General features: G+C 30.1%; 1 protein-coding gene across 1 annotated transcript; it reads right to left on the reverse strand.

The window, feature by feature from the left end:
• Nucleotides 1-6,141: 6,141 nt before the first annotated feature.
• LOC141486924 (uncharacterized) lies at nt 6,142-11,549 on the reverse strand. Its single transcript, XM_074185542.1, has 2 exons — nt 11,411-11,549; nt 6,142-6,909 (listed from the first exon to the last, which is right to left on the reverse strand). The coding sequence occupies exons 1-2, from the start codon at nt 11,501-11,503 to the stop codon at nt 6,634-6,636; spliced, it is 369 nt and encodes a 122-aa protein (XP_074041643.1). The 5' UTR covers nt 11,504-11,549; the 3' UTR covers nt 6,142-6,633.
• Nucleotides 11,550-20,539: the final 8,990 nt, after the last annotated feature.

Here is a 20,539-nt window from a genome sequence, read left to right on the forward strand (position 1 = left end):
TCATTCTCTCAGAAACATGGCAAATTGAAGATGTTACCCTCTGTAATATAGACAACTATCATATTATATACAACGAAGCCCACTACAACAAAAATGATGTAGTTGTTATATATGTTCGAAAAAACATTGATTTTATATCCAGAACGATTGAATTGGGGGAAATAACGAGAATTGAAATAATATCGAAATCAAACAACAAACAATTATCAATTCTAGCTCTATACAGACCACCTTCAACAAATATACAATCTTTCATTGAAAAACTGGGAGAGTACCTCAAATATTGTCCAAAAGCTGATACACAAATCGTAACTGGGGACATGAATCTAAATATCTTAGGTGATGATAAGAATGATTATCTCAATATTTTGAGTGAGTACGATTATGCTTCCGTAATAAATGTAGCCACAAGAATACAAGGAGATTCAAAGACCTGCATAGATCATATGTTCATTAAGTATGACAGAAACGTCATTAATATAATACCAATCGTTCTACAAACCAGTATAACGGACCACTTTGCTCAAGTTGTTAGACTCAAATCATCATAAAGATATTAATAAAAAAATACGGAAACACATTAATGAAAATAAATTAGTTGATATTATAAAAAGAGAACATTTCTCAGAAGTGTATCTATGCAGTGACATTAATACTGCCACCAACATATTTATAGACACAATAAAAAAACACATAAAAGAAAATACAACGAATATCAAAATAAAAAATTCTCAATTTAGGAAAAAAAAATGGATGACAGATGGCATCTTGAAATCAGTTAACCTTAAGCATGAATTATATGCAATAAAAATGAAATTCCCAGCTGATGAAAATATACAAAATTATAAAAAATACATGAACAAATTGAATGATATAATGAAAGAGGCAAAAAAATACTATCCGAACGAAATTTCAAAAAATAAAGATAGCTCATTGAGTCTATGGAAGTGTGTGAATGAAATAACAGCGAAAACACAGAAAGATGAAGCTATAAATAAAATATTTGATGAAAACGCTGACATTCTCACCGATAAAAAACAGATGGCTGATGAATTTAATAATTTCTTCTCAAGTATAGGACAAAAAATGGCAGAAGCAATAAAACAACATAATAATATACATCCACAGGCTCTAAATCAATCGATGAACTCATTTTTCCTAGGGGAGACAAATGATGATGAAATATATGGATAAATTGAAAAAAAAGAAAGCACCAGGTCTTGACAACGTGACTGCCGAGATTATAAAACTAATTGCTGAATATATCATCAAACCCTTGGTCTATATCATAAATTGGTCTATACAAACTGGCATATTTCCATCCGCTCTCAAGATTTCTGTAATCAAACCACTGCACAAAAATGGATGCAAAGAAAATGTTTCAAATTACCGTCCCATTTCCTTAATCTCTAATTTTGCAAAAATTTCGAAATGTTACTGAAAACGTGTCTAACAAAGTATTAAAAAAAAAGGATTAGTATCGGAAAAACAATTTGGCTTTAGAGAAAATAGATCCACGCAAGACGCCATAGTATACGTCACTTTCAGAATATCCAAATATGTTGACAAAGCCAAACCAACATTGGCCATATTTATAGATCTCGCTAAAGCGTTCGACACCGTCGACCATCATACATTGCTAAAGATATTGGAAAGTATTGGAATAAGAGGAAAAACATACGATCTGATAAAAAACTTTCTACAAGAAAGAATTCAAAGAGTTAGGGTAAATGATAGCCTCAGTGAAGAAACAGTAGTAAAATATGGTGTCCCACAGGGCACAGTCCCGGGGCCTATACTTTTCAATGTTTATCTCAACGATTTGCTGAAACTAAATTTGGAAGGAGATGTGGTGAGTTATGCTGACGACACAGCAATTATATATGTAGACGAGGATTGGCAATCTTAAAAAAAAGCTGAAAGAGACTTAAAAATAATCCAAGAGTGGTTTAAAAATCTGCTTTTAACAATGAACATCGAGAAAACACATTTCATACCTTTCACCTCATATGTGAAGAACTTACCAGAATATGACACCCTTCAAATAGATGGCAACCAAACAATATCGATGGTCCAACATATTAAATATTTGAGAGTATTCATAGACTGTAATTTGAAATGGGGCATTCATATCGAAAAAACTACGAAGTAGTTTTTTCAAGACGAGTTCAAGACGGATATTATATTATGCCCTAGTTGAACCACACTTAAATTATGGGATATTAGCGTGGGGAGCGGCAACAAATAATTATACCAAACAACTGGAAAAAATACAAAAGTGGATCATCAAAATAATATTTAAGAAAGCATACACTTACCCCACTAATGATTTATACCGCGAAACGAAGTTATTTGATCTTCGACAACTATATTTTCTATCAGCAATAATGTGACAGCATACTCACAGAAATACACTGATAGCCATAAACCATAACAACAGTACACGTCACAAAATCAATTCTTCTGTTATACCAAGACCAGAAAAAAACACTCTACAAAGAAGTTATGTCTACTTGGGACCCAAATTATATAGCTTGATCCCTCATGAAATGAAAAAATATAATTCCGATCATTTATTTAAAGCAAAAATTAAGGAATGGATAAGCGCCCAGTCACGCCTTTCCATCCATCACTATATTGATATAAAAAACATATATTACAATTTGTTATAAAAAAAATCACATAGAAATTATTGCTCTATAATATAAGTATTCTTTCATTATGAGTATTCTTTCGTTACTGTTTCTTTGGTATTCATATTTAATATATAAAACATCATTCTCTCTTCATTCAAAACTTCTTCCATGATATTTTATATATACATTACTTTAAATTTTATATTTGCAACACCATTTTTACAATTTATATATAAAACACTATTTTTTCCATATTTTATATACTTTAGACTTCATATTTGAATTTTATATCAACAGCACTATTTACTACTCTTCCGATACTCTTTCCATGATATTTTATATATACAACATTATCCTTAATTTTATATTTACAGCACTATTTTTGAAATTCTAAATTCACAACACTATTTTGAATTTTATTTTTACAACAAAATTTTATATTTTAGACACTTTATACTTCATATTTAAAATTCGTATTTTCTTTTAATTTTCCTGATATGATTTCTAGATTCTGGATCTACGTAGACAATTTCACTATAGTCAAGGTGTGCCTTTTGGTATTTTGTCTACTTTGACTAAATCCCCTATTAGGCTAATTGAATGTATAGATAATACTTTTGTAAAGTTTTACTCCCACTACCAAGTGGGACTCCTTTATATATATATATATATATATATATATATATATATATATATATATATATATATATATATAAATTATATATATAGTTTACAAGAAAACTATCAAAATCACCACGGAGGCAGCTTTAGCTACCTGCGTGACATCCGGGTCCAGGAAATAATATAAATACGAAGGTTATCTAGTGTCTTGATAAAGATAAAGGAGTTTTTTAATCGGACATAGCACTCAAGGAAGTGGCAAACCATAGACACGTGTTTCGGGCTTTTGGCCCATCATCAGTATGGTGCAGCCAAGTGTAAGGATGGGCAACACTTGGTTACCAGACGAAATAAATACAAATGCACGGAGCCACCAGCAGGAGCCAGCCGCACATTTGTGGTTTCACTTAATAGATCTTGATAGTTTTCTTGTAAACACAAGATCTATTAAGTGAAACCACAAATGTGCGGCTGGCTCCTGCTGATGGCTCCGTGCATTTGTTTTTATTTCTTCTGGTAACCAAGTGTTGCCCATCCTTACAGTTGGCTGCACCATACTGATGATGGGCGAAAAGCCCGAAACACGTGTCTATGGTTTGCCACTTCCTTGAGTGCTATGTCCGATTAAAAAACTCCTTTATCTATATCGAGACACTCGATAACCGTCGTATTTATATTTATTTATATATATATATATATATATATATATATATATATATATATATATATATATATGAAAGAAGGGATATTGAGTGGATAAGTTATTATCAATGAAAAGGAATTTTTTGGACAAGCACTCATATCTAAGTGGGCAAACCGTAGACACGTGTTTCTGGCTATTTAGCCTTCGTCAGTACGGTACAGACAAGTGTAAAGGATGGGCAACACTTCGTTTCGAAAAAAAGGTCGAAAACAAACTTCGAACAAGCGGATTCACCATCAGGGGGCCAACTGCGGTTTCGTGTCATCGTTGGAAGACCACGTGATTACAAAGACAAACTCCCAACTTCTTGGGAGTTCTTCTTTCATGTTTGATTTATCTTGGACCCGGATGTCACGCAGGTTGCTATAGCTGCACCCGTGACGAAGTTGGGAGTTAGTCCTTGTAATCACGAAGTCTTCAACGATGACACGAAACCGCAGTTGGCCCCCTGATGGTGAATCCGCTTGTTTTGTTCTCGACCTTTTTTTCGCAACCAAGTGTTGCCCATCCTTTACACTTGTCTGTACCGTACTGACGAAGGCTAAATAGCTAGAAACACGTGTCTACGGTTTGCCAACTTTCATATGAGTGCTTGTCCAAAAAATTCCTTTATATTTATATATATATATATATATATATATATATATATATATATATATATATATATATATATATATATATATATATATATATATATATAAAGCGATGGGTAGTCTTGACTGACTAGTTAAGGAGAAATACGGAGTAATGTTGGGGATGCAGTCAAAAATTGCTGGGCTGTTGTTTAAAGAATACTCTTTGTTATATGGTCGAGCTTTCGAGAATGTTTATTCCCTTTATCAAGACATTAACTTGAGGTTATATTAAAAAGTCGAAAATTTCACTGAGAAACACAAAAAAGTCCTTTTCATTATGTAGAAAGGTGTCACACATTAAAATTTTTATGGTTTAAAGAAAATATATATATAAACTTTATTCAGAAATAACATTTAGAGGATTTGAAATTTTAAATTTCATTTTAACGGCCATGCATGGCACTTACTAGTGGCGTGGTAGCAACTAGGAATCACACGTTAAAAGGTAAGACCTCGGTAATCCTCAGCTCGCACAAGTTTGGGCTTCTGAGGGTTGTCGTTCGTAGGGGTGCGACAGCTGGTTAACGGAAAAAACAGATTTCAACAGATTTTAACAGATTTTTTCAAGTTAAAGTAAATAGAAAAATTAAAAAAAAATATGATATGATCTAAACACCATAGAGAATTGATTCCCGTTGAAATTTTTCATTAAAGTTGATTTTTCAATAATCTAGACAATTGTTAATTAACAAAATTTTCTGAAACTTTCTTTATCGTTCAAAGTGAAATAAATATTTGAATAATTACCGTAAAATTTTTTCGCTTCATGGAGCCCTTCTCAAATACAAAAGAAGATTGCATGATGAAAGTTCTGAAAATTTTAATACTTCGTTTATAATAATTTTTTAAATAAACAAAAGAAGAAAAACTCAATAATGTTTTTATATCATTGAAAGACATTTATAAACTGAAACAAATAATTTTTATCCCCATTTGTTTATAATTTTTTTATAAACAAATAGACTACTTCAAAATTTAAAAAAATAATTTACAACTTCATAGAGAACTGTCAATTATTATGATATAAAATAAAAATCTCAATAATAATATTTAATTGTTTATAATCGTTTTTTATATATCTACTGTTTAAATTATTAGTTAGGACATTTTTTTCTTTTCTAAAATCATAATCAACAGTTCTCTACAAAATATCAGAATATAATTCATTAACAATTCCATCGTTTATTAACTTAACTATTCGTTATAAACAAATTCTACTCTTAGCTTTATTTTTTTTGAAAGCTATAAAAGTTACAAAAACAACCACGAGCATAAAAATACCATAAACAATTTTTTCCATTATTTATTCAATTTTGAAAATACACTTGCTTTTAACTATTAGAGATACGACAATGAACATTCAGATAATTTTTATAGATAATTGAATTATCTTTCAAATGTCATCTTGCATATATTCTTTATTTGGAAAATCACTCCTAAAAATATAACCCCTTCAAATCATTCTTTTTTATTGTTAATTTGTTGTTTTAAGCATTTGTTTATGAAAATTAACGATTTCCTCGAGTTTTTTCAACATTCAACAGCTCAGTAAATAATACGAATTCGGATATTGAACTTCAGAGCAATTTTGTTAAAGTATAAATTATCTTACAGTTGCAGTTGGTTATTTGTTTATTTATTCATTTTTTCATAAGCTATTGATGAATTTCGATAAATTTTGTGCATTATTATATTCCCACCTAATTGAATACTTCAGACATGCAACAATTTCATTAAAAAATAAAAGAACACGAGGTAAGAACAATATTGTTGAGTAGATGTGATATTTATATAACTGAAAGCAGTTTATTTCTTTCAAATATAAAATTTTTATCGTAATATTACAATTAGCGGCGATAATATTCTTTATTATTATATCAAGAATAATAAAGCAGTCGATTTATTTTATCAATTTCGTCTTTTCCTTTGTTTTTTGGGTGAGAAATTTTTGAAGATGTACTTGCAATATCTCGGTTTGAAAGTGAACGTGGTATTCTTTTTCCTTTGTTACTCGAGAGATTTTCGATTTTTTGCTCTTCTATCTCTTCTGCTTCATCTTTTTCTTCTTGATCTCTAGATTCTTCCATTTCTTATTCTTCTTCTCGTGTCTCATCTGGCTCCGTGTTTTCTTCAGATTCGGAGTCTGAATCTGCTCCGAAGATTCCGTTAATAATTCTATTTTGTTGATCAGTGACCATGCCGTATTCGAAATCCTCATCTCCATCATCAGAGTCATTATTTTCATCTTCATCTCGATAACAAAATTTGTCTGAAGTTCAATATCCGAATTCGCATTATTAACTGAGCTGTGAGCCTGAAAATTTGTAAAAACCTGAGGAAATTTTTATAAACAAATGCCTAAAACAACAAATTAACAATTTCTAAAAAATATATGCAAGATGACATTTGAAAGATAATTTAATTAGGTATCTACAAAAATGATCTGAATGTTTATTGTTGTATCTCTAATAGTTTGAAAGTTATATAAGCATTAAAGTCAACAAATGGATCAGCTGGTGCAACTTTTGCAGCACGTGTATTTACAAAATTGAATAAATAATGGAAAAAAAATTTCTTCGATATTTTTATGCTCTTGGTTGTTGTGAATTTATTTATAACAAATTATTGAGTAAATAAACGATGAAATTGTTAATAGAATTTTTTTTGTTATTTTGTAGAAAACTGTTAATTAATTAATGTTGTTAATTAATTTTAGAAAAGAAAAAATGTCTTAACTGATACAGTAGACATATAAAAAAACTATTTAAACAATTAATATTATTATTGAGAATTTTTTTTTCAAATCATAATTGACAGTTTTCTATAAAGTTGATTTTTTTTTAGTATTGAAATAGTCCATTTCTTTATAAAAGATTTATAAACAAATTATTTGTTTCAGTTTATAAATGTCTTTTATCGACATAAGAACGATTAAATAATGATAAATTAGGAAAAAAATGTTCACAACATTATTGTGTTTTTTTTTGTTTACTTTAAAAATTATTATTGACAAAGTAATAAAATATTCAGAAGTTTTATCATGCAATCTTTTTTTGTATGTATCTAAGAAGGTCTCCAAGAGGCGAAATAATTTCACGGTAATTATTTAAATATTTGATTTAGTTTGAACGATAAAGGAAGTTTTAAAAAATTTTGTTAATTAACAATTGTCTAAATTATTGAAAAATGTACTTTAATGAAAAATTCCAACAGGAATCAGATCTCTATGGTGTTTAGATTATATCATAAATTTTAAAAATTTTTCTATTTACTTTAAGTACCTCAAAAAAGTATTTAAGTTACGTACTCGCTAAGAGGTCATGTGCGCAACCTAAAAATGGTGCGCAGACAGCTATTTTCAGCGTCAAATTGAAATTATAAATAATGGAGATACCGTTTCGGGAGTCGGAATTTTTTTCAGTAAATTTCCTCCTATTCAATGATCTTTTTCTCAAAATTCAAAAATATTTATAGTTAACAAACTACAAACAACAAAACCGAACACTGCTTTTTAGGGTCTTTAATTGTTTATAACTTTTAGAATTTTTTATGAACTAATTTACTTCTTTTTTCACAATGATTTTGACAATACTCCGAATTGAATGAGCCTAACCACTTAATTTTACTAAAAGGATGTTCATTCAATAAGAATCTAAACAAAGCCCAGACTAAATGATTGATTACAGTTGATACCAATGATTGTGAAATTAAAGAGACAACAAAATGGTCTTGTATTTGAATGTGAAATTACTGATTCAACTCATTCTATTCCATTTGTTGTTTTTGTTTTGGCATCAGTGACGTTCGAGAAAAAATATGAAGTCAGGCAGATTCGAATTCAAGACCTGCTGGCACACTATTGCTGTGCCGTTTCACCACTTGTATTAGCTGTAATTTTTGATAATATTTCACATCAGTTGAGTATGTTGAATTTCTCACATCAGAGAATATTTGAGTGTTGAATAAGTGATCGAATATATGAATCGAATATATGGATAAATGGAAAATTCAGCTCAATCAAAATGACATATGGCCATTTCTATCAAATATAGCATGACGTCACATACAGAAATATTGTCAAACTCGATGTAGGATGCTAACGTCGAAGTTTGCTTAATTTTTGAATAAAAGTTTTGAAATTGAAGTTTTTGATTCACCCACGTACTTTTTGTCAATTTTGTTTAAACGCCATTGTTTATATCATTTATCTCGAAAATCTAAATAGAAATTAGTATTTTTTGAACTTCGACTTTGAAATGACTGAATGTTATACTACAAACAGGTGTCGCAGATAGTAATCTGTTTATTTTTCTCTGCCAATGAAAAAGTGAAAGTGTCAAAGCTTTCATTATGGGATAATAACTTCATAAAAATTACACTTTTCACCGGTACAGATAAATGGACAGCACAGTATAATTTTTAGTAGTGAAAGAGGTACACTTCGATGTCGAAGTTCAGAAAATACCACTTCCTATTCAGATTTTTGAGATCAATGAAGTGAAAATTTGCATACAACAAAAGCCCCTAAAGAGTTCGTTGATAAGTGAAAAATTTCAATAGTTGATTTTTATTCAAAAACTGAGAAAATTTCGTCGTTAGTTTCTCTTTATATCGAGTTGATTGACTTCATAGTACCGCCATATTCAAATAGAAATGGCCACATGTGTTATATCGTTGAAAAAAGAATTTTATTTCTGATCGAATGGTTGAAAAAAATATACAGAGTCCTATTGGACTCTGCTAGCTACAGAGTAGCTTTCAACCGTTTGTAATTTTTGCAACGGCGCGCGGCGATCTATTCATTAGCCTATTGAGAATACCTTCACGAAGTGAAAACAATTCTAGGGTTTGAGTTTGTTAATTAATTAGGGTTTTTATGTTAACCTTCGGTTCATAAAAAATTATTAACTAACAAATGCATAATCAATGGAAAAATTCAGATACAATTTTTTTTATCGCGGATTATTGTTCATTGACGTATTTCAAAACTACATGAATTTTTTCATTTCTCAATTTTCATATTTACAATATTAAAAAAAAGGTTTGTTGCTGTGTCAGATTGACGCCCCGCGGGCGAAAGCCAGGCTACCCGTTTTTGGCTCTAGTTTCAGGGCTCTGTTGAAATTATAAATAATAGAGGTACTGCTCCGGGAGTTGAAATTTTATTCGATGATCTTTTTTGTTTTTTTTTAATTCGAAAATTATGAGTACTATTCGAGATATTCAAAAAAAAAAACAAACTCAATTTTTTTTAACTAATCTGTTTATGACTTTCGTAATTTGTTTCAGTGCCTTTTCGAACTCATCCTTAAACTTTATACGTGACAATATGAATATAATGACACCTTGATCGTAAATTTCGGAGACTATATAAAAATTATGGAAGAAAATGGTACATGAACTAGACTGTTGATCTCATTCCTGCCAAGTCCCTTGGTACTTTCATATTTTGGAATCCACAACCGGTCCAAAACCTCGTTATTTATGTTTCTCTGTCCATTCTGAAAAATGTATTTGTGAAACTGAAATACTCAAAACATGAACAACATGTATTTTTTAGTTTATTTTGATCAAAACTAACTTAAATTACGCAGTAGTTTCCACGACGCAACAATCAAACTTTCATGAATCTTCGCTAATATACATTTATCTCTTATCCACCTTGCATCCATCTGTTTCACATCTGAAGAACTCGGCAACGTTTAATGGACCTCACTCTGCCTTTATGATGGATTAGTACGTGTATATATGTCCTCACATTGTTAGGATCTTTGAAAAATATATACGGACCTCACTTCACTAGGAGAATAGTACTGTCCTCACTCTGTAGATGTATATTGAAGAAAAATAAATAATTTTCTATTACGAGTATAAATTATCCAATTTTCTATTGGAAAACAGAGGCCGCGGCTAGGTTGAAAGTTAGAACATTCCCAGCCAACTCCTTCACCCGGTCCTCACTTCGTTAGGACTGAACTGTGTCCTTACTTTGATAGCTGGCGGTGTATATATATATATATATATATATATATATATATATATATATATATATATATATATAAATATATATATATATATATATATATATATATTGTTCTCAGTAAAATGGTAATGCCCACAATGTAACAACTGAATCATTCCTTAGTTGGTTTCCATTGAAACTCAAATGTCACAATCCAGTATTTAAAAGATCAGTCACCAGATATATATTTTCCTGAAACGCAAAAACAAATTAATAAAACCATTCAGATCAATATTAGAAAACAAAACAACATTACAATTTATTCAAATTATCCAAATCAATATTTTGAAAGAGTTTCAATTTGTGTAAGGAAAAACACTCAGTTTATGAAAAAACCATGTAGCTAAAATATTGTCTAGCCTACTAGGTGAAAGAATTGGAAAGGAGCTCATGAATTTTGCCAAATGCAAATTTCAAAAATTAATTTTGTACAATACAGAACATGAATTGTTATAAAACAACTAATATTGTAAATATTAGACATTAGAGTTTGTTTATAAGTACAAATGGTAAATAAACTAAGTGTAGTTTGAGTGAAGTGCCAAAATTTACAAATCAGAAGGTTTTGACAGCATCTAGAATTTTTCTAAAAATTGGTTACCAAGGAGATGTGGAGTTTGTTGAAAGGTGAAGCCAAGGGAGACGATGATCAACGCTGGAACGAGAAGCACGTACAATTTTTGAAAGTTTGAAAATTGAATTGAAATTGTGAATTGATAAATCAAAATTATTAATATACATATAGAATAAATTGTAAATAAAAATATAGTGGAAAGCAGAGAATTGAACTTACCATAGTATCAATTGGAAAAATTGGAGTAGAAAGAAGAAACATCCAGATCAATTCACTGCACCAAAAGGAAAAATTCAAGGTATTTAAAACCATTTATAAAACTCAAACCGCCATCACTGAACCTGTTTGCTGATAGAAGGAATCCAGGAGAGACATTTCAATTTCTCAGTGTTTGAAAACTCATTGAATATTCGTTTACCATTTTAAAACACTTTGAGAACGATAACCATTTGTAAAATTGATATTAATGATTAATTTGTAAACATTCACTGAGCAGTCATTTTAGTAATCTGTCATAAGGCAGAGAACGTTGTAGCAATTTAATTTCAATAAGGTTATACCACAGAACAGCAATTATTATAGAGTGGTACTTTGTGGTGTAATTATGTTCATGATTTAAATTTTAAGATAATTTTCGCAGGTATAGGTAGGTTGAGGTTAAGGTTGATTGTATTAGTGCCATAGTTTTGGAATTCAATATTATATTTTTTTTTTGAAAATTTATTTGGCACAATATTTTTGAAAACAAATAAGATCTTTCCAAGAACTCTACCTGTGGAGAGAGAGAGGGCGCTGCATGCTTAGAGAAATCCGACTGAGCTAATCAAGGTAAGAAGTATCTTTAAGATAAGGTATCTACCTGAGGAATAATATTAAATTTGATTAAATAAATTATAAATTATCAACACCATCATCTCCTAATAAAATAACAATTGTCGCCAACAACGTGAGGCACATTTGGAAAGGCCGAAAGCAGAGTGAGAGAGAGTAAAATTTTGTGAGTGAGAAAGAATGGATTTGAGACATGTAAAGAAAACAGGAGTGAGTGAGGGAGAAGAAGTGAGACAGAGTGGAGATCAAGTTGAAAGTAGTATGCAAGAAGAAATGAATGCCGATAACCAAATGCAAATGATAATGCAGTTTATGGTTAGGATGAAAGAAGAAATGAATCAGAAACAAAATATTGATGGTGTGAAACAGAATATAGATAGTGTGAAAGATGAAGTGAGACAGAATATTGACAGTGTGAGAGAGGGTATTGAGAGTGTAACAGTAAATATGGACAGGCTGGAACAAAGGGTACAGTTAAAATTAGAGTCTAATAAACAAGAAATGGTGGATCTATACAAGGAATTTGAGAAAAGAATAGAAAAACAAAATATGGAATTTTATAAAAATACTAAGCAAGATATTTTCAACTAATTCAACTAATTCAATTTTCAATAATAGTAGAAAAATTCAAGAAGTTAGAGAAGAATTAAATACAAACAATCAGGAAATGATAGGAAAAATAAATTAAGTCAAGGAAAATATAGGAAGCCACAAAAATATATTCAAATGATTCAATTAATGTAGATAATGAACAAAATAAAAATAAAATCACTAATATAGAAAATGAAATTAAAGACAGAAGAAAATCATCGACAGACTAGAATAGAGACTAGATCCATTAGTACGTGTTCAAGTGTTCAAGAAAATAACAAATTTGATGGTAATATACAAAAACTACATCCGATAACTTTAATGAAAATAATTAGAAATGAAATATCAAATCAAATGAATACAGATGAAATAAAAGACGTAATTAGACAATATTTAATAAATCAACCTTCTATCTGGTTTAACAGCCAAGAAAATAATATCAATACTTTCCAAGATTTTGAGAATTTATTTATAAAACAATATTGGGGGAAAATGCGCAACTCAAAATTAGAGATAAATTACAATTTGGAAAATTTGATGGAAATAGAAGTTTGAATTTTAATAATTATGCTATTCAATTATATGCCATTGCACAATATTTAAAACCGAACATGAGAGGAGAGGAAATAGTAGGTAATATAAGCAGACATTTCAGACAAGAGATTTTTGAAATTATTAATATGTACGAAATTAAAACAATGGATAGGCTTTGTGAATATTTGCTAAGATTAGAAAGAACATTGGCATATAAGAGTAATAATACAAATATTTAATAATCAAAACAATAATAATCAAAATTTTAATAACAGAACTTATAATAACTATCCACATAGAAATAATAACAGTGATAATAATAGATATAATGAATACAATAATAATAACAATAACAGATACTATAACAACAATAATAACAGATATAATAACAATAATGATAAAAACAATAATAATCATGGAAATAATAATATAATATAATATAATAATATAATAGAATTTATTGTTTCATTCAAATACATAGATATAATATATGAGCACAGAGAATATAGCGAACCAAAATTATAGTACGTTATGCTATTTTGGAATAATGATATATGTGATATAGATTAATTTAAATATATAAATATGTTTTTTGTGTACAGTAAATACAACGCACCACAATGTGTGTAATATTACAATCTGAGCAAACAAATATAACAAAACAATAATACAAATTACTACAGAGCAAGCTCGTGTGTAGCAAACAGTAATACCGTAATTTTAAATATGTCTCTAGTGCAACGTTTGTAAGTGTTATGTGTCGCGTAATACAGGACTATGAACTCAGACATAATTATTTGCAACAGAATTTAAGAAAAAAAAAAATGAGTAAAAAAAGGCAGAAAAAAAGATATGGGGTAGAGATATGTCGGTAGACAGTAGTTGAATATAAAATTTGTGAGTTTGAAAATGTGAATACAACTTTTTATTGTATTGGATGATATAACAATTGCAACAACTGGTTGGAATTCTCAACGATCCACAGTGTTATTTTTGATTTGAAGGAATTGAGAAACTTAATATCCCTAATTGATTTATCTACAATATTGTACAATTTTTTACCGAGATAATTAAAACTGTATCTCGTCAACTTATAGTTAAAGGATGGAACTTGTATATTTCTATTAGACACAGCTCTAGTTGTGACACTATCATAAGATAATGCATTAGATGGACTTAGAGTTTTGTGGGTAAATATCAGTAAGTTCTTGAGGTACAGTTCTTTGACTGTTAGGACTCTGAATTCTTTGAAAAGAAGATTAGATGGATATCTTCTAGGTTTCCGAAGGCAGATCTTGATAATGTATTTCTGTGCTGTAACCAATGATTCCATAATTGTTTTATATGCCGATCCCCATGCTATTATGCAGTACTGCAGTAAGCTCTGTGTGATAGCATAGTACACTGTTTTAAGAGTCTCAGTATTCAGTATATTTCTCAGTAAATGAAATTTATAGATGGTTTTTCTTATTTTTGAGACCAGATTAGATATATGCACTTTCCAGGTTAGTTTATGGTCAATTATTATTCCCAGATACTTGGAGTTCTCGACATAGCTGATATTATGTTTGTTGATATTGATGTTTTGTAGGTTATTATTACTATTGTTTTTGAAAGGAATTGCTACTGATTTGACAATATTCAAAGTGAGCAAATTATTATTCAGCCATTTGCTGACAGACAGGAGATTTTGGTTTGTTCGGTTGATAACTTCAGGCCAAGAGTTCCCCACAAAGGAAATCGCTGTATCATCGGCATAAGCAGTGAAATTTCCCTGAATATCTAAAGATAACATATCGTTCAGATAAATAACGAATAAAATGGGACCCAAAACGTACCTTGAGGAACTCCATAGGAAACAGTTTTGTATCCACTCATCTCACCGTACACCCTGGTACATTGGATACGATCGGAAAGATAACTTTTCATGAGATCATGTCCTGGGCCTCTTATTCCATAACTATATAACTTGTTCAGTAGCTTATAGTGGCTCACGGTGTCAAAGGCTTTCTTTAGATCAAGCAATACCGTCAAAACTTTTTTGGATCTATCAATATTTTTGCAAATGTTTTCCATAAGTTGAGTTACTGCATCGTTCGTACCAACACCTTTTATAAATCCAAATTGTGATTTATTTATTATTTTATATTTATTTAAAAAATCATAAAGTCGATACGCTAAACATTTTTCAAACAGTTTCGAGAATACAGAAGTGAGAGATATTGGTCGATAATTGTTTATGTCTGTTTTGTCACCCCCCTTTAATACTGGCGTAATTACCGACACTTTCAGCGCCTTGGGGAAAATCCCCTTTTCCATGCAGGAGTTATATATATGAAGCAGTGGGATAGTTATGTAATTTTTTAATAATTTCAATATTTTCACCGTGATATTATCTTTCCCTGGGGAGGAATTTGTTCTCATTTGAGTTATATGATTACACAATTCGACATTGGTTATTGGTTTAAGGAATAGTGAAGACTCATTGGTGGGAATTGGGGTTTCTACAAATGATGGATCATCCACTATCTTATTTGCGAGTGTTTCCCCAACTTCGCTGAAAAAATCATTGAATTTATTAGCTATTTCAACCCCATTATCCGAATAATCATTACCGATTTTCAAATTAATTTTTTCTTTAGCCGAAATACCACCTCCTGTACAATTTTTTTATTTTTTTCCACGTTTCTTTTATGTTACCTTTAGCATTATCCAACATTTCTTTATAGAACAAATTTTTTTGACACCTTATGAGATCAGTGAGTGTGTTTCTGTAGATTCGGTATTCTCTACTTAACTGTAGGTTCTCAGGTTGTCTTTTCATTTTTTCAGCCATATTATCCCTTTTTCTGATACTATTCACTAATGAGCGCGTTATCCATGGTTTCAGCTTACGATTCTTCGAGTTTATATAATTTTCTTATTGTAGTACTGTTTGTTATGGAATCTGATAGCAACTGCATGAAATTCGAATACGCTTTATCCGGGTTCTCAGTTTCAGACAAAACTGTTATCCAATTTATATTTTCAATTGTGTTTTTCAGTTTATCATAGTCAGTAATTTTTATACATGATTCAGTATCAGAGTGATCATTAGGTTGCCTAGTTTGCTTGTTAGTAAGGCATATCACAGGGTAATGATCAGTTATATATGTTTTGATAATTGCAGTTTTTACATATGGTGCATTGGGAATTTTTGCAAAAATATGATCAATACACGTCGAGCTGTGGTCGGTGACGCGTGTTGGACTATTTACCAGGGATGTAAAACCCAAAGAACTTAATGATGTCAGATAATTTTGGGTAAGAAGGGAACTATCTAAAATATTTAAATTGATATCCCCGATCAGAAATTGATGAGACTAGCAGATAGTGTTTCAAGTACATTTTGAATCTCTTCAATAAAACTGTTCATATTATTATTAGGACTTCGATATGTTGCGATTATATGTAATCGTTATTAAGCATCCGAATTGAAATTTTTGCAGCAGTGAACGTAATGTCATTGATTTTAAGAATTTGATAAATTAGATTCGACTCAACGAAAATGACAATTCCATCGCATTTATTAGTAGCTGGCGGTATTATGTGAGTATTATACCCTTCGATAGTAAATCCGCCAGAAAATGAATCTAGCCAGGATTCTGTGCAAATTATGATTTTGAATTTAAACTTCAAATCATTGAGAAAGACAACCAGTTCATCAAAGTGTTTTTTCAAACTCCTGATATTTATATGAAAGAGAGACATTTCATGATCATCATTACCTATTTGAAATTCATCAATAAAATCAGCAGATGAGTTGAAGCACTGGAAATGAGGGTCACTCATATTCTCAATATCTTCTAAAATATTCAAAGCCATGTTTGTTCAGAGATTGCCTGAAACTTATTATATTAATATAAACAGGGTTATTATATTACAAATGCAAAACAAGTAGATGACAGGATAAATATGGTATTAACTCATAAAACAAAATATTACATACATATACCTAATTTCTACAGAATGGGAGATATTCAACATAAAAGATTATTTATCAGAAGAGGTATCACCACTAGTGTCTTTCTTATAACTTCTTGTAATTTTCTTGGGATTTTTTCCAGTCGGACTCAGAGGATCTTTTCTTTTATTTGATTTACTTGGAATAGCAGATTCTGTTTCATGCCCTAAAGCAGGGTCAATGTTTACCAAGTCCTGATATGTGTAGCTGACACTATCTATGATGACTTTATTTTTCAGGAGGGTTGCACTTTGATTTTTATTTCTGGCTTCTCTATAGTATCTTAGGAGCAATTTTTTCTCTTCTCTCTCTTGGACAGTCAGGTCGTGTGATACAGATATATGACTCCCTATCAGATTTTTGCACTGCTTAAGGATGATTTGTTTCGTTAGGTTTCTTGTGATTTTCAATAGGATTGGTCTATGATTAACAGTATTTATCTTCCCAATTCTATAGATGTTGTTGAACTCGTAGTCCTCCAGTGTTAAGTTCAGTTTTTTCAAAAGAGATTCTTTAATGACATTTACAATGTTCTCTTCTGGTTCTTCTCTTTATCCATAAACAACCAAATTGTTTTCTTTCAGTTTCCTTTCAATCGTTTCTCTCTCAAATTGTAGCTTTTTATTTTCCAGTTCTAGACTCTCAATTTTCTCTTGAGTTTTTTTATGACTTACTTTCATGGAATCTAGGTCAGATCTGATACTTTTGATTTCGTTTTTTATATCATTATTCTGTTCGTATATGGCTTTAAGAATATCTTTGATTTCTTTGTCCATTACCTGGATTATTGAAGATGAAAAGGATTTATTGATGAAATGTCTATACCCCAGAATATATTCACAGCTTGGCAGCTCCGCAAAGCAATACAACCTACACGCTAAACTATACCTGAGTACAAAGTCCAGAATCGGACTAGTTCATTAGGTAAGTAAGCTGTCTACAGTCTCAGAACCATTAGAAAAACTGGATTGTACTCACATGTATTATGTATAGATATATAGTGAATCTATTGTGGTACTTTTGATTATTTTGAAATCACTGTTTATACTAGAAAATGAACATTTGGCAGCTTAACAGATTAGACGAGGCTTGTTGCCAACGTTGCCAACGTTATATGACAGTACAATCCAAATGAGAGAGGACATGTCAGAACAAATTCCTTACCTGGGAATGATAGAGAAAGGATGGTAAACTATCAAAGAAGATCAAATAGTGAGGAAAGAGCAGGTGCAAATAATAATGATCAGAGGCAGGAAAGACCAATTTACAATTCAAATGAAACAAATTTTGCATAAGACCAAGGAATGAGCAAGTGACACACAATTATGAACGCCCTATTGAATTCATAAAACTGGATAATTTTAATGAGGAACAAATATTAGGACTTATTATTTTAAAAGGAAAAATTGGAACTAAAGAAATTGATATATTGTTAGATAGAGGTTCTGATTCATTTTTATTTAAAGAAAATATACTGGAAAATTTAGAATTTCAAAATAAAATTTTAAAAATGCCAAAAACCACATTAGTGGGAGTAAATGGAAAGAAACTAACAGAAACTAATCAGTTTATTGATATAAAAGTGGATATTCAAAACGAGAATATAAGTTTACAACTATTAATTGTTAAACAGATGGAATTTGACATAATTATTGGTACAGATCAACTAGAAAAATCAAAAGCAAAAATTGATTATGAGAAATTAAATATTGAATTAGAAGTATGGGAAGTATGAATGAAAGTGATGAATGTGATATTGAGGAAAATAATATTAAATATATATGCGATATTGAATATGTTGAAGAATTATTAAGAAAATATAGTAAATTAATAATGAATGAATCAAGAGTTGCGAAAGAGTACATACATAGTATTGAGGTTAACAATATAGATAAATTCAGATCCAAAAACTATCCAACTCCATATAAATATCGACAGCAAGTAAGATTAGAAATAGATCAAATGTTAAATAATGGAATAATTGAGAGAAGTACCAGTAATCATATCAATCCAATAGTGGTAGTTGTAAAAAAGAATGGAGAATTAAGATTATGTCTCGATGCAAGAGAATTAAATAAAATTACAATTCCTCAGTATGAATCTCCACTAAACATTGAAACAATATTTGGAAAAATAACTAATACCACATGTTTCTCAAAAATTGATTTGAAACACTGTTTTTGGCTAATTCCTCTACATGAAAATTCTAGAAATTTATACAGGTTTTTGCATAGAATGTGTAGTTTATAGATTTTGTGTTGTTCCGTATGGTCTACAATCTGCTTGCCCAGCATTAGAAAGAGCTTTACATAAAATATTGGATAAATATGAAGACTTTGCACTACATTACATAGATGATATACTAATATATTCAAAAGATAAAATAACACATAAAAACACTTAAATAAAATTTTACAATTATTAGACGAAGCAGGACTTAAGATCAATTTAAATAAATGTCAATTTTTCCAAAAGGAAATAACTTATTTAGGCTATAAACTAAATGAAAAAGGTTTAGAAATGGATCCTGAAAGGATTAAAACTATACAAGAATATACAAGACCTCACAACTTGAAAACATTGAGAGGATTTTTAGGAATTTTAAATTATTTCAAAAGGCTTATTCCGTACCTTAGTAATAAAGTAATACCACTAATTGATTTACTTAAAAAGAATGTAAAATGGAAATGGAATGAAGAACATGAACATGCTTTTATACAACTTAAACAAATATTTTGTAACAATCTTAAAATATATCACCCAGATTATAATTTACCTTTTGTATTAAAAACAGATGCTAGTATTTTGAGATTTGCAGGAGTACTAGTCCAAAATCAAGGGGGAACAGAAGTTCCAATATCTTTTGTATCACGAGTTACTGAAAAGTATGAACGCAATTACAGTGTATCGGAACTTGAGTTAGCCAGTATAATATTTTGTATATCAAAATTACGTTTTTATTTATTAGGATCAAAATTTTATATTGGGACAGATCACGAGGCACTCATGTCCATTCTCAATTGCAGATTTGCCAACACCAGAATCCATAGATGGGCTTTGTTACTTCAAGAGTACAATTTTGAAATCAGACATCTACCTGGAGAACAAAACATAGTAACAGACACAATTACAAGAATGGACCCAGAAAAAATTAAAAATAACAAACAGATCAAAATAGGGTTAACATATTTAAAAACATGACAGGACCTTACTCATTACAAACAGTGACCACAGACCAACTAGAACTCGCTGACAGAGAAGAAAAGGGTGCAATAATAAGACAAGGAATTTATATTAAAATGATTAATGGGAAGAAGTATACGTTATAACGAAAGGATTTACAAGAAAAATAATACAATACATACATGACAAATATCTACACATAGGAA

Source organism: Leptinotarsa decemlineata, unplaced genomic scaffold, assembly GCF_025532065.1.
Source record: "Leptinotarsa decemlineata unplaced genomic scaffold, Ldec_3_MD MMD2_tig00026377, whole genome shotgun sequence".
Classification (NCBI taxonomy): Eukaryota; Metazoa; Arthropoda; class Insecta; order Coleoptera; family Chrysomelidae; genus Leptinotarsa; species Leptinotarsa decemlineata.

Coding starts and splice junctions, on each gene's coding strand:
- LOC141486924 (XM_074185542.1), bottom strand. CDS start 11,503: ATGGTTTTAAATACCTTGAATTTTTCCTTTTGGTGCAGTGAATTGATC. Junction 6,910..11,410: donor TTTTTCCAATTGATACTATG/GTAAGTTCAATT, acceptor ACAAATTTTCAG/GCTCACAGCTCAGTTAATAA.